The sequence below is a fragment of the Euphorbia lathyris genome, chromosome 2 (assembly GCF_963576675.1).
Source record: "Euphorbia lathyris chromosome 2, ddEupLath1.1, whole genome shotgun sequence".
NCBI classification, from domain to species: domain Eukaryota; kingdom Viridiplantae; phylum Streptophyta; class Magnoliopsida; order Malpighiales; family Euphorbiaceae; genus Euphorbia; species Euphorbia lathyris.
Genome location: NC_088911.1, coordinates 116177657 through 116189885, shown reverse-complemented (window position 1 = coordinate 116189885; position 12229 = coordinate 116177657). Strand labels below are relative to the sequence as shown.

General features: G+C 37.5%; 2 protein-coding genes across 3 annotated transcripts; one reads left to right on the top strand and one right to left on the bottom strand.

Annotated features, from left to right (window-relative positions):
• The first annotated feature begins 786 nt into the window (after window positions 1-786).
• Window positions 787-5213, top strand: LOC136219600 (FHA domain-containing protein At4g14490-like). 2 transcript variants are annotated; one of them, XM_066007062.1, is made up of 4 exons: window positions 787-2606; window positions 3542-4120; window positions 4499-4582; window positions 4926-5213. In XM_066007062.1, exon 1 carries the CDS (start codon window positions 889-891, stop codon window positions 2554-2556), a length of 1668 nt encoding a protein of 555 aa, XP_065863134.1. In that variant the 5' UTR covers window positions 787-888; the 3' UTR covers window positions 2557-2606; window positions 3542-4120; window positions 4499-4582; window positions 4926-5213. The 2 variants fall into 2 exon arrangements, with proteins under 2 accessions (XP_065863134.1, XP_065863133.1); XM_066007061.1 differs by having other exon boundaries at window positions 4499-5213.
• Window positions 5214-7530: 2317 nt separating this feature from the next.
• Window positions 7531-11599, bottom strand: LOC136219599 (protein GET1). Its single transcript, XM_066007060.1, has 7 exons — window positions 11292-11599; window positions 10481-10560; window positions 10076-10146; window positions 8788-8858; window positions 8624-8705; window positions 8013-8062; window positions 7531-7864 (listed from the first exon to the last, which is right to left on the bottom strand). Exons 1-7 carry the CDS (start codon window positions 11409-11411, stop codon window positions 7793-7795), a joined length of 546 nt encoding a protein of 181 aa, XP_065863132.1. The 5' UTR covers window positions 11412-11599; the 3' UTR covers window positions 7531-7792.
• Between the last annotated feature and the right edge of the window lie 630 nt (window positions 11600-12229).

Genomic DNA, 12229 nt, shown 5'->3' with positions numbered 1-12229 from the left:
GAACTGCATATAATTGAAATCATCAACTCAATAAAACATAGAATGAGAAACATTTCTGGTTTGAACACAATTATAAAGCCGCTTTCTGGATATTTATGAGCATATCATTTCTCAATAGTAGCAAACACTCGCTGAATGTAAACCTGTAAAATATAGAAACCGTTTAACCCAAAAGCTTAATGACTGTTTCAAAGTTTAATTAATTCGTACCTGGTAGCCTTCAAGGAGATAGAGAATAATGCGAGCATTAGGGAAATCACTCTCTCTCTCTCTTTCTTTCGACTCTCTCTCATTTTAGACGTTAGGGTAAACCTGTTCCTAGGTATGAACTGCTACTTATATGAACTGCCATGTAGACATATTTTTAATTATTTAAATTTTTAAAAATGGGACGTGGCATGATAACTTATTAACAAGTACAAGGAGATTTTAGTGGGTTTATTTGATACAGGGGCATATGTGTTTTTCCGAGAAAACACGAGGGCAAATATGTGTATTAACCCTTTTTACTTTGCCACGTAGGATTCATTTTGATTTGTTGGCAGTTGACGTGGCATGACGTGGCGTTCCACGTGGAACGACGTTTGTGCCAAATCATCATTCTGTTAGTGTGGGGTATATCGGTAAGATTGTGACAAGTACAAGGAGATTTTAGTGGGTTTATTTGATACAGAAACATATGTATTTTTCCAAGAAAATACGAGGGCAAATATATGTATTAACCCTGGATAATTACCCAAAACAATATTCAGTTTTTCATTTAAAGAAAAAACGGGTGTAAGAAAATGGGCTGGCACCAGCGGACTATACATTCGCCTAATTTTGAATTTCACAAAAATAGATAATTCAAAATCCAAAATTGCCCGCTTCTCTCCCTCTCTGCTTCAGATGGAACCTACAGCTTTGAAGCTAGTGATGGTCGACGGCCCTAGAAAGGGCGAGACCTTAGATTTCCAACCCAGATCCACCATTCGAATCGGTCGGGTTGTTCGCGGCAACAACGTCACTATCAAGGATTCCGGCATCTCCTCAAAACACCTCCTTATCGGATGCGAATCGGGTAAATGGACCGTCCAAGACCTAGATTCTTCCAACGGTACCGCTCTCAATTCCTCTCAGCTCCCTCCTTTCACGCCTTTTGATCTCAGTGATAGAGACACTGTCAAGCTCGGGGAATTTACATCGATCATTGTTCACTTCGACGACTTTCCATCTCAGTTAAGACGCAACCCAAGGAGGAAACCCAATCAATTGGATAAAGTGGGTTCAGTTGCAAAGGTAAAAATTAAAACTGAAGAGAAGACTGAGGTAACGCTGGACAATGTTGAAAAATTGGAGGAAAGTGCACCTGTGGAGGAGAAACCAAGAAGAGGAAGACAGAGGAAAGACAAGTTTTTGGATAGGGTTCCTGAGGTCGACAAAGAATCGGAAAATGTAGGCGCAGTTGCTGAGGTAACGTTGGACAATGTTGAAAAATTGGAGGAAAGTGCAGCTGTGGAGGAGAAACCGAGAAGAGGAAGACTGAGGAAAGGTGGGATTTTGGATAGGGTTCCTGAGGTCATCAAAGAATCGGAAAATGTAGGCGCAGTTGCTGAGGTAGCGTTTGACAATGTTGAAAAATTGGAGGAAAGTGCACCTGTGGAGGAGAAACCGAGAAGAGGAAGAGCGAGGAAAGGCAGGGTTTTGGATAGGGTTCCTGAGGTTGTTAAGGTGTCAGAAAATGTAGGCGCAGTTGCTGAGAAACCGGAGATTACTCGGAGCAGAAAGGATGATAATAGCCTGACCTCTGATAAGCAATTGGAAAATAGGGGCACCGTAGCTGAGAAACCAGAGACGGAGAGCGTTAATGTAAGGGTTACTCGAAGCAGGAGAAACAATAATTGTTTGATATCGGAGAATTTGGGCGGGGAATGCGGTAGAATGACGCGCCAAGGCAGGGGGAGAAGAAAGAATTTGCAGGAATTACCGCTGGAAATTGTTCAAGTTGGTGTTACAGAAGAGAAGAGAGCGGATTTAGCATTTAATTCACAAGACGGCGCGCGAGAACAGGCAAATGAAGTTGAAGTTACGGGAGATAAGAATATGAGAGATGAGGACAAGAAAGATGGATTGGATACAGAAAGGAAGTCTGAAGATGCTGGGACTGGACCTCGTCTTAAAGAGAGTGTTGATCAGGCACAAGTAAATGGCAGTGAGAATTTGGGATTACGGCAGGAAACAGTGGATTTAGAGGAGAAAGTTACCGAAGATAAGACTATAAGAGATGAGGAGAAGAAAGATGGATTGGACACAGAAAGGAAGTCTGAAGATGCTGGGACTGGACCTCGTCTTAAAGAGAGTGGTGATCAGGCACAAGTAAATGACAGTGAGAATTTAGGATTAGGGAAGGAAACAGTGGATTGGGAGAAGATGACGCTAGGTCAGTGGTTTGATTTTATGGAAGTCCACTTGCCAAAGCAGATAACTGAGGCCACTGAAGAGATGATTGAGGGAATGAGAAGGAAAGCAGAACTACTTACAGAGTATATGATAGAGCAGAAGAAATCTAAGGCTTAACCTATTCTGAACTAGAAAAGGAGCTAGCTTTTCCTTTTTTTCTTAACAAGGTAAATACTGTAATGCTTTGATTTTTTACTTTTCAACTGAGACTTGTAAATGTGCATGTTGGACTATGATATGTGTCATATATGTTAACATCTCTAAGTAAAATGTTAATTTGCATTCAGTTCCTCTTCGAAGAGAGGACCTTTAACATCTGTGTTGTGTCAGGCTAGTGCTTGGGACAAGCAGTTCTAGTGGCAAAATGTTTTGTATTATTTGGTGTTAATTGGGATACCTGCTTGAAATTTAAGATGCTTATTAGGTCTTTCTTTGAGTTAGCTCAGAGTAAAGTTGCTGAAGCTTGTAAGGGCTTGGTCAGGCTAAAGCTAGACTTGATGAATGAATATACACGGTTATGATCTGATAACCTGTCACTGAACAAAGGGGCAGTCCGCATAATATATCTATGATATTTGGTTGAGCAAATTCTACTTGGCCTATGGTACGCTTCGGGTTACTTTCTGGTTCATTCTTGAGGGTTTCTCTTGAACTTTTGGATGAAGAGATGGAGTACTTTAGTGACGATCCCCCCCCATTTGGCCGGTTGTTCATTTTATTTATTTATTTCAGCTTTTCAAATGAGGGCGAGCCTTGGCGCAGCGGTAAACGTTGTTGTCGTGTGACCGAGAGGTCATGGGTTCGAGTCTTAGAAGCGGCCTCTTGCCAAATAAATTGGTAGGGGAAGGCTTGCTCACAGTACACCCTTGTGGTGGGACCCCTCCCCGGACCCTCGCTCAGCAGGGACGCGTAGTGCACCGGGCCGCCCTTTATTTCAGCTTTTCAAATATGATCAAGTTATGTTGTGCTAATCTATGTCCTTGGATATTCTGTTGGATCCATCTTAAACTTAGAAGGTTTTGAATGATTTGTGATATTTGACTTTTGATGACTGTTTAGAGTAACAATGGGTGGGTTTCTAATTATTCTCCAGTATCTGCAGGATTAGAGCTTCCAATTAAACAGCAAGATGAGGGAGTTGTTATAACAATGAGGTCAGAATGTGGGTACATATGATGACATAAAGATGAAACATCTATGGAAAAGTTGAAGACAGCGAAAAATAGAAGCTGCCAACCTGGAATATCTTACTGATCTTTTTCTGATTGTATAATTTTTAGAAGATGTAAGGTTTTACTTTATTACAATGGTTATTCCCTTGGGGTTTAACTGATGGTTAGAATAGGGAATGTTTTATGCAAGAATGATCACAAATAAATCATAGTTTCAACTGCCAGAGTTTAGGGTTTATGGAGGCAGCTCAATCTCCATTACATGTAGCACTTGTTCCTCCTACGACGCTAAAATTGTTAGTAATATCCAATTGTCAACTACAAATCTGATTGTATTTAATATAACAGTTCTTTTCCTTTTTTTTTTAATAAGCCTTGAGTTGATTACGTTGGATTCTGGTCCACTTATTTATCTAAGATACAAGGGCATCCACGAAAAAGAGATGGCACAGCTTGGGGCTTTTGAGATGTAGAATAATACAGCCTACCGAGACGAAAGCCAATGTTGAGTATGCACTGAGCTCATCTTATGTGATTCATATTTGCATATCAAGGTCTATTCATTTTTATGGTCATTTAGGAGTAGAATAGCCTGAACTATTATCAAATTCTTTCCACCTTTTAGTAATTTTAGCATCTGTGGTTTGTACTCCATCAATTTTGTCAGGTTGAGTCTTTTTATATTATTTAACACTTGGATAATGGATGTGCATATGCAATGATGAAAATGAGAAGGTTAGGCTTAGTTGCCCTATCAGATGTTTAATTTGAATGCAAGGAACCATCTGTATCAGCAGACACAACTAAGCCAGACGTATAATGTAGAATTTGTTGTTATTTTGTATCCTTTGATTATCTCTCAGTTGATGAGTGCTCTACCTTTTCAGGTTAGCACAATCGAGCATGCTGCGGAGTGTCTGGAGGAGTTTGGGATGGAAAGTTGATTGACATAAACTTTCACCAAAAGCTTGGTAAATTTTGTTTCTACCAGATTGCATCTCCATTGAGTATGCCATTTTATTAAATTATGGATGTTAATGAGGCGGAGAATCCCTAATAGGAATGGAAAAATTCTGTAAGTAGATGGGATGGAGTATTCCCCCCCTCTTAGTGGGGATGGGGACTAGGGCTAGTGCTCTACCTACTGCATAGTGATCTCCATAGCTGTGGGAATCACTATACTTTTTATACAAGTTCTAGTATTTATGCAATATTTTAAGATCAAGTTTAACATGTTATCGCGTATAAATTAAATTATTGTAAATATATTCTTGACTTTCAAATTATATGGATACCTTTCTCTCCAAATTGTAGTGGGCAGACATCAAAGAGGACTTCTGCAAGGATCGCTAACAGAGAGCTATTTTGCTTCTTTTTCTTTTTGGACTTTTTAGTTTCTAGATTATCATAATTTACAATTTTTCCTATGCCATTATTATTGCCGTGGCATCAAATATCCCAGTTTTTAACTCGTAAGAGAGATTTTATGGGCCAAGCTGTAACAGGAGAGTTATCTTTTCTCCCTCTCTAGTGTTTGAAAGGTTTTTCTTTCCTTTTTTCCGGGTATTCGATTCTGTTTTTGTTCTGGCATGTTAAAAATGACTCCCATGTTTACTAGTTCAGTCTGATGTTTTGATGAATGAATTGAATCCTTTTGTCAGATCGCAAAGTCGTCTGCAGTTTAGATTTGTAGTCTTTGATTTTACTTGTGATTATGTCCAATTGAGTCTTCCATTCTTCTGAGACACTTGCACTACTTGTTTACAGAGTTCGAATATCGAATTATGGTTCTGGAATCTTAAACTTAGAAGCAGTTATTTATGTATACGTGCAAATATAGTCTCATTTTTGTCCCATAGGCGATGGTTTTTTAGTCCGTTTTTGGACTGATAGTGGGTGCGCGACTTAGTCCGTTCTTGCTTCAGCTTCAGCTTCGGTTCCAGTTGATTTACATGAGGTGTAGGTGAAAGACATGATTGATAATGCAGGGAACTGTAAGTGGAGTTCCATTCTTCCTCATTCTATTATCTTGGAAGAATTTATGGCTTCGGCTCGGTCCTCAACGCATTGGAGCCTTTTTTTATGGCTAGTTGGAAAACAACTACTTACCGACTCTGGGAGGATGAGAAGGCATTTGTGTGATTTTGCCATTTCTAGCAGATGAGAGCTTGGGGATAAATCAATCACTCAAGCTATTAGAGATTGCTCCCATGCCAGAATTGTTTGGCTCCGTCCGTTTAGTGCCTAATAGTATGTTTGAGGATTTTGTTGCAGGGGACTTTCATACTTGGATTTTTCGGACCATTGGAATGTATATCACATGACATGATTACGACATGATAACCTATTTTAACACCCCCTATTACTGAAATCAGGCAATAAAACCGACTTCTAAATCGCCCAAACTTCCCAACCTCCCTCATTATCCTGTGTAATTGGCATTGACACTACTCACCATCTTACTGCACACATTGGGAAACTTGGAATCAACGGTGTGTTATAATGGCACTGGTGAAGTAACTATTGACAACGATAAGACTCTTTATCTCAAAACTTTGGTAAATCTTCCATTCATTTATCCAATCGTCCTTCATCTTTACATAATATTCTTCACATGCCATTTTCTTGCCAAATTTACTTTCCGTTTCATCCTTTTTCAAATCTAAAAATGTCTATTTTGAATTTTATCCTAACTATTATTAAGAATATGTATTGAACTTCATTTATAAAAATATGTCATTCAAATCGTTGTGTGGATTTAACAAAAGATAAATAAACAAACAATCAAAACACAGATTTACATGGTTCAACTAACGTTGTGTTGACTAGTCCACGGGCACAAGGAGAATAATATTTATTAAGAGGTGAAAAATCAGATTACAAATTAGGTTTACATAATAGGGTATATATAGTACCCACGATGTCTAACCTAAACCGACTTGAAACCCACGATGTCGAATCTAAATAGACAACTGAAACACAATTTAGGAGTCGAGACCCTGTTGCTCCCTGTCAGTGTATTATACTGATTCAAGGCATTAACAAATATTTGTTCAATTTTTTACAGTAGTAGATAAATGATTTAGCCGTTCCATCAAGTGCTTCTGATAATCCGTTCTGATAGGGAAGTGATATCAAGCGTTAAGTTTATAGGTGACGCTTTGGCTTTTCTTGTTATAATCGTTTTATATTATCTATATATAATAAATATACAAGAAAAAAAACTGTCCCAATTTTGTCACATTATTTATGTTAATTGTATTAGTGTTGGAAATTATCAACGTTAATTAAGTTCAAACGTAAAAGCTCGTAGGCAAAAGCTAAGGGGATTACTCAAAGAATGAGATTACTCAAACAAGCTTCCGCCCGTACATAACAAAACAAAATGATTGTAGTGAACAAAAACATTGTTATAACCGGTGTAGCATTAATTCATCATTTCATATATTCCATTAACCTTTTGGACCTGTGCTTTTGAAACAACAATTTACATTATGAATTGGTTGTCCATTGCAAAAGATAAAACAATCACTACTAGAGGCATTTGTAATAATTGGTCTTAAAAGTAAGAGCGTACTCCAGAAGTGTTCTGGTATGTTTGTGTTATCTGCGTTCTTGTAAATGTATTTTATTGGGATATAATAAACATAAAGCTTAGACATGTCTTGACCCTAATTCTAATAACATTTTCATATCATCCCATTTACCCTGTAATTGAAGGGATGTTTTTCAGGTAGGGTTCCTCTATCTGTATTTCATCTTTGCTATGATTTTATGGGCACGGTACGGTGCTTTCTCATTCTCAATTGGTCACAACAAACTTATTTTCTCTATTCTTCCTTTTGCATTATATATAATTGAAAACGGACAATAGCATTATTAATAACTTTAATTCAATTCAATGGTTCTGAGTTAAATATAACACAAACTCATTCAATGTTATATAGAGATGGAATGATTAGTCTGCTAATTCGGAGGTCAACCATGTATTCGTCTGTTAACGGGACTACAAAGAATGTAATAGAGAAATCAAGCCAATTACCTACTCAAAACAAAAGGAAATTGAATTTTATACAGACCAAAGAGATGTCCGTAGATCGTACGCTGGCAAAAATGGAGCCTTCACCTTCACTATTTGCAAATAATTAGGTCAAAAAATATGCATACACATCATTTGCATTCTAGTACTGGAAGACATAGCTGACGAATTTGCTGACCCTGGTTGTTAATACCAACCAAGGTATAATTCCAACCTGCACCCACACCACAACACTCATTACAGTATTACAACCCAAGAGAGAGAGAGAGAGAGAGAGAGAGAGAGAGCCCCTCTGAGTACAGGAGTCTCTTCAAAAGGAGTTAAGCAAAAAAAATGAACTAAGGGGAATTCAAAATCGTTACCAATACAATGTCCGATGAATAAAATCCCCCACCCCAAGATAGGAGCTTTCCTGCAAATAGCGAAATCTAATGAATCAAGCATTTATAAACAACACTCATAAGCCTTCCAGCCAGTTCCGTTGCCCACTGCTCAAATTCTCACTACATGGGCATGACCATGATTTAAACACCGCTTGGGCCTAACACTTAGAGGGTGTATAATAGGCGCAAGAAACCAAATCAGGAAGGGAATGTTGTAGTAGTGAGGACGAAAGGATAGCTTAGGTATTGTGCTTGTGACTAGCTTAGTCCATTTATCGTACTAGTTTGTCATTGCTTTCTCTAAAGTCTATTGGCAGACTACAATAATATACTAACATCTCCATCTTTTCCATCTCTGAGTTTTCTCTTACTTCTGCGGTAAACTATTATTTAGTTATTGTTCTTGTGATTATTCCTGTTTTGCCATTATTGGTTTTCAATTCCCCTTGCATCCGCATGTAGTTTTATCAATTAACTGTTATTAAACAGACATTTTAACCTCAAATCCCGCGACTCAGATCAAGAAAATGAGCAACATGCATAATGCTCAATTAACGTGATGGATAGATTAGTGAATTGTAATGTATTACCAAATGGATGCACCAGTCGCCAAGATATTGCAGCAACAGGGGTCCTCCAAAACCAGCAAACAAGTAGAAAGTATGTCACAATCTGGACAGAAAACAATCTCATTTAGGCCTAACTGGAACACAAGTATTATTTTGCAAAAAAGATTCAGCAAATGAACTATTACCTTTACGACAAATATTATTTGAAGATAATATTCAAAAGATGACTTCAGCTCTTTAGTGTGTGTTTCTTGACCTGGATGGAAAATATAGGTTTTAGAGTACAGCATAGTTATTAAAGGCGCATGGCGCACTAAGGCGCAAAGGGTCCTGGAGCCTTGGCGCATGGCGCACGGCGATGGCGCACCGACAAAAATAAAAATTATAGAACTATAAAACTAACATAAAAATGCAATGAATGCTAAATCATGAAAATATCTTAAGCATAAATAAATTTAAAATGCAAAATAAACCCCATATTAGCAAACTTTAAAGTTGAATACTAATTCCTAAGTTCTACTCCTAATCAAAACTCTCCAAATCCATCACTCATCATCATCACTATCACACTCCTCATCTAAAGCGTCATCATCAAACTGATCCTCTTCATCCTCATCTCGAACAACTACATGGGCTTTTCCTCGATCCTTGGAAGATGATACTTTAGCCTTTTTTCCTACTCTTCTAGTGTTATATGCAATCTCTTCAACTCCAGCAGCCTTACCAACTAAACCCCATGTTAGAGTTTCATCTTCAACTCTTCAAATGACTCTGTCTCTTCGTCTTCTAATTAGTTTAAAACGTATAATCTCTCTCCTCTTTAATACTTTTTGTTAATAGAACATGTGCTTCATCCCAGATATATTAAAAAAACTGCCCATAACTGCCTCTAACTGCCAAGGCGCGCCTTGGTGCGCCTTTGGCAATTGCATTTGGCACAAAATGGCGCACCAGGCGCGCGCCATGGCGATTGCGCCTCGCCATGGGGCTGCCATGGCGCTAAGGCCTGCGCCTGGTGCGCCATAGGCGCGCCTCAGGCGCGCCTTTAATAACTATGGAGTACAGCTCTATCTCCTCCGCATAATTATTATATGAATTGATGAAACCTAAATGCATAAAACAGCAGGACGTGACAAATTGACAAAATTAGGATACCAGACAACCTACTCATATAAAAAGAATCACCAGGACTATTTTAATGTGTGCGTGTGCGTATACAGAGATGAGAAGCTTAAAAAATAGCAGTATAGATCTACATGCACAATAAAGCCTACCAATAGATGTGTACACTTGCCGTCATTGAGATAAAAAAGAAAAATGAATACAATAATCTATTTTTGAGCATCAACTGACCTGTACGTTTATACAACATATGAACATAGATGGCTTAAAACTTGTGATCATTTAAATTGTCAATTATAAACATCCAGATGTCTTATTGGAACAGTAATTATGCACAGCATATAGCCTTACAATTTGTAAGTTCCTTCTCCTTTGCAGCTGCCAACCTCCTAAGTTTTGCTGCCTGAGCAAATGTTGATGGCCTGAAACCAATAGATAAGCCAATCACACACAGCACTTTTTCCTACTAAAATTACCGAACTTACTTCAACAATAGAAAATTCTATCCATGTCGTTACTGGAACTCAACTTAATTGTAGACTCTTTTGGAGGCTATTCAAGCACACGGATGAAGCTTGAGGTGATTATTATGTATTAAATAGCAAAAGTGATGCACTCAATGCAAACAAAAACAAAATCCACCCTTATTTGATGCTACTGGAAATTTGGCATCAGAATATAATAAACTAACAGTATTGGCTTCCAAAAGCCAAACTACCAAATCATGCACATCATTTAGTCAAAAGAGTGACTCACTGTGCCAAGGTGCTCGCCTCTTTCAGCAGTTGCTTTATTTCTGTACGTAACTGAATTGCTTTCGCATTCATGGATGCTCTCTGAAAAGAACGTACATTTTAATTCAGAAAATACATCTTTCATATGAACAGTGCTATTAGTATTAGGGACACAAAGTGCACAAAGGAAAATTTTCAACAGAGAATTTCTTCAAGCATCGACTTTAGATATATTTTAGGAGTCCAACTAGTTAACATTTCAGAGTATGGTACAAAAATATATTATGCCCAATTTCAGTAAGTTCTGGTTCAAAAGTCCAATTAAACTTTTACTTGTGAGACTAAGCACATCAATAATCAGCAATATAAATTTCGTATGACATGAATCGTCTGTCTCCGCATCATTATTCATGATCCCCATCTTTCTCCAATATTCTATCTCTTCATTACGTAAGTCCAGTGGGATCACCAACACCATAACATATAACTAGAGGACACAAATTTGCTTGAGTCAAAATTAATATATGGTAACCAGCACCCTCCTAAAGAAATTAAATCCGAAATGTCGTTATTAAGAAAAGCCTAATGCAACTCTACTTAAAAATTAACAAGGAACCATGATATATAAGATGGATTAAAAATCCAATAACGACAAGTTTAGCTTCTAAACAAATCCTTGTAATAACAGCAGCATCCAAAATTCACCGTTATTTGACATCAAAGGGATAAATCCGCATAAATCAGTCCCAAAACTTATATATTAAAAGCCATCAGTTATTCCGATTACAAAGATTTGGAAATCGAGAACAAGTATTGATGTGTGAAAAAGGTACCTTCTGCGAGCGTTCAAGCCCCCAGGTAATGAAGTGGAAAGCGATGACAATAAGAAAGATTATAGGAGCGGCGATAGGCCTTGCCGGTTGTGCTGCACCTAGGGTTTCTTCCGCTCCCATAATTAAGCTTTGATGATCTCCTTCTTCCGTTTAATGGAGAGATTGCAAACGAATATTACTAAAATCGACTGTAATTGGGTTTTTTCTTCATCTATCACGGTTTCATTTCGCACAAATTCACAATTGCATCTCCATCCCTCTTTTTAGATCTTACCTCTCTCTCTCTCTCTCTCTCTCTCTTTCCTATATTTTCAGGAAATAAAAAAGGTAAATAAAAATTATATTTTCCCTTAAAAAAAATAAAAAAGAAATTCTATAGCACGTCTTAAATTTATAATTTTAATTCCCATAAAAAAAATTAATTTGAATGTACATGTTACAAAGATTTATTGTGACTTATTTAATTTAATAAAATATAAAATAATGAATTTATTTTTTTTAATCAAAATAATGAATTTATTCTATTATTATTAATTAATTTATGTATGTAAATGTATATTATATTAGACGCCAACTTAGATAAAAGTACCAAATTCTACCGTTGAGGAAAACATTCCCAAACCTTCCAACATTCCGAGCCGCAAATGGGAACATGCCTAACCCACCTATTGTTCCAACGGTTCATTTATAGGCTCAAACCAATATGCAAGATGTTTCCCACAACTATACTCGGGAAAAAGAGCCAATTTATGACTTAAGAGGCGTGTTGAAGATTCAGACCCTATAATTCCACAATGAAGCAGAGTTGAGCGCATCTTTTGAAGTCTGAAGCTTCTCATGCATATTGCTTAATACATTCTTCCGAAAGAAGCCCTTTTAATGGGCTAGGTCGATGTTTGGTTACTTAATGGGTCTGGATCTTAGTTTGTTAAGCCCAA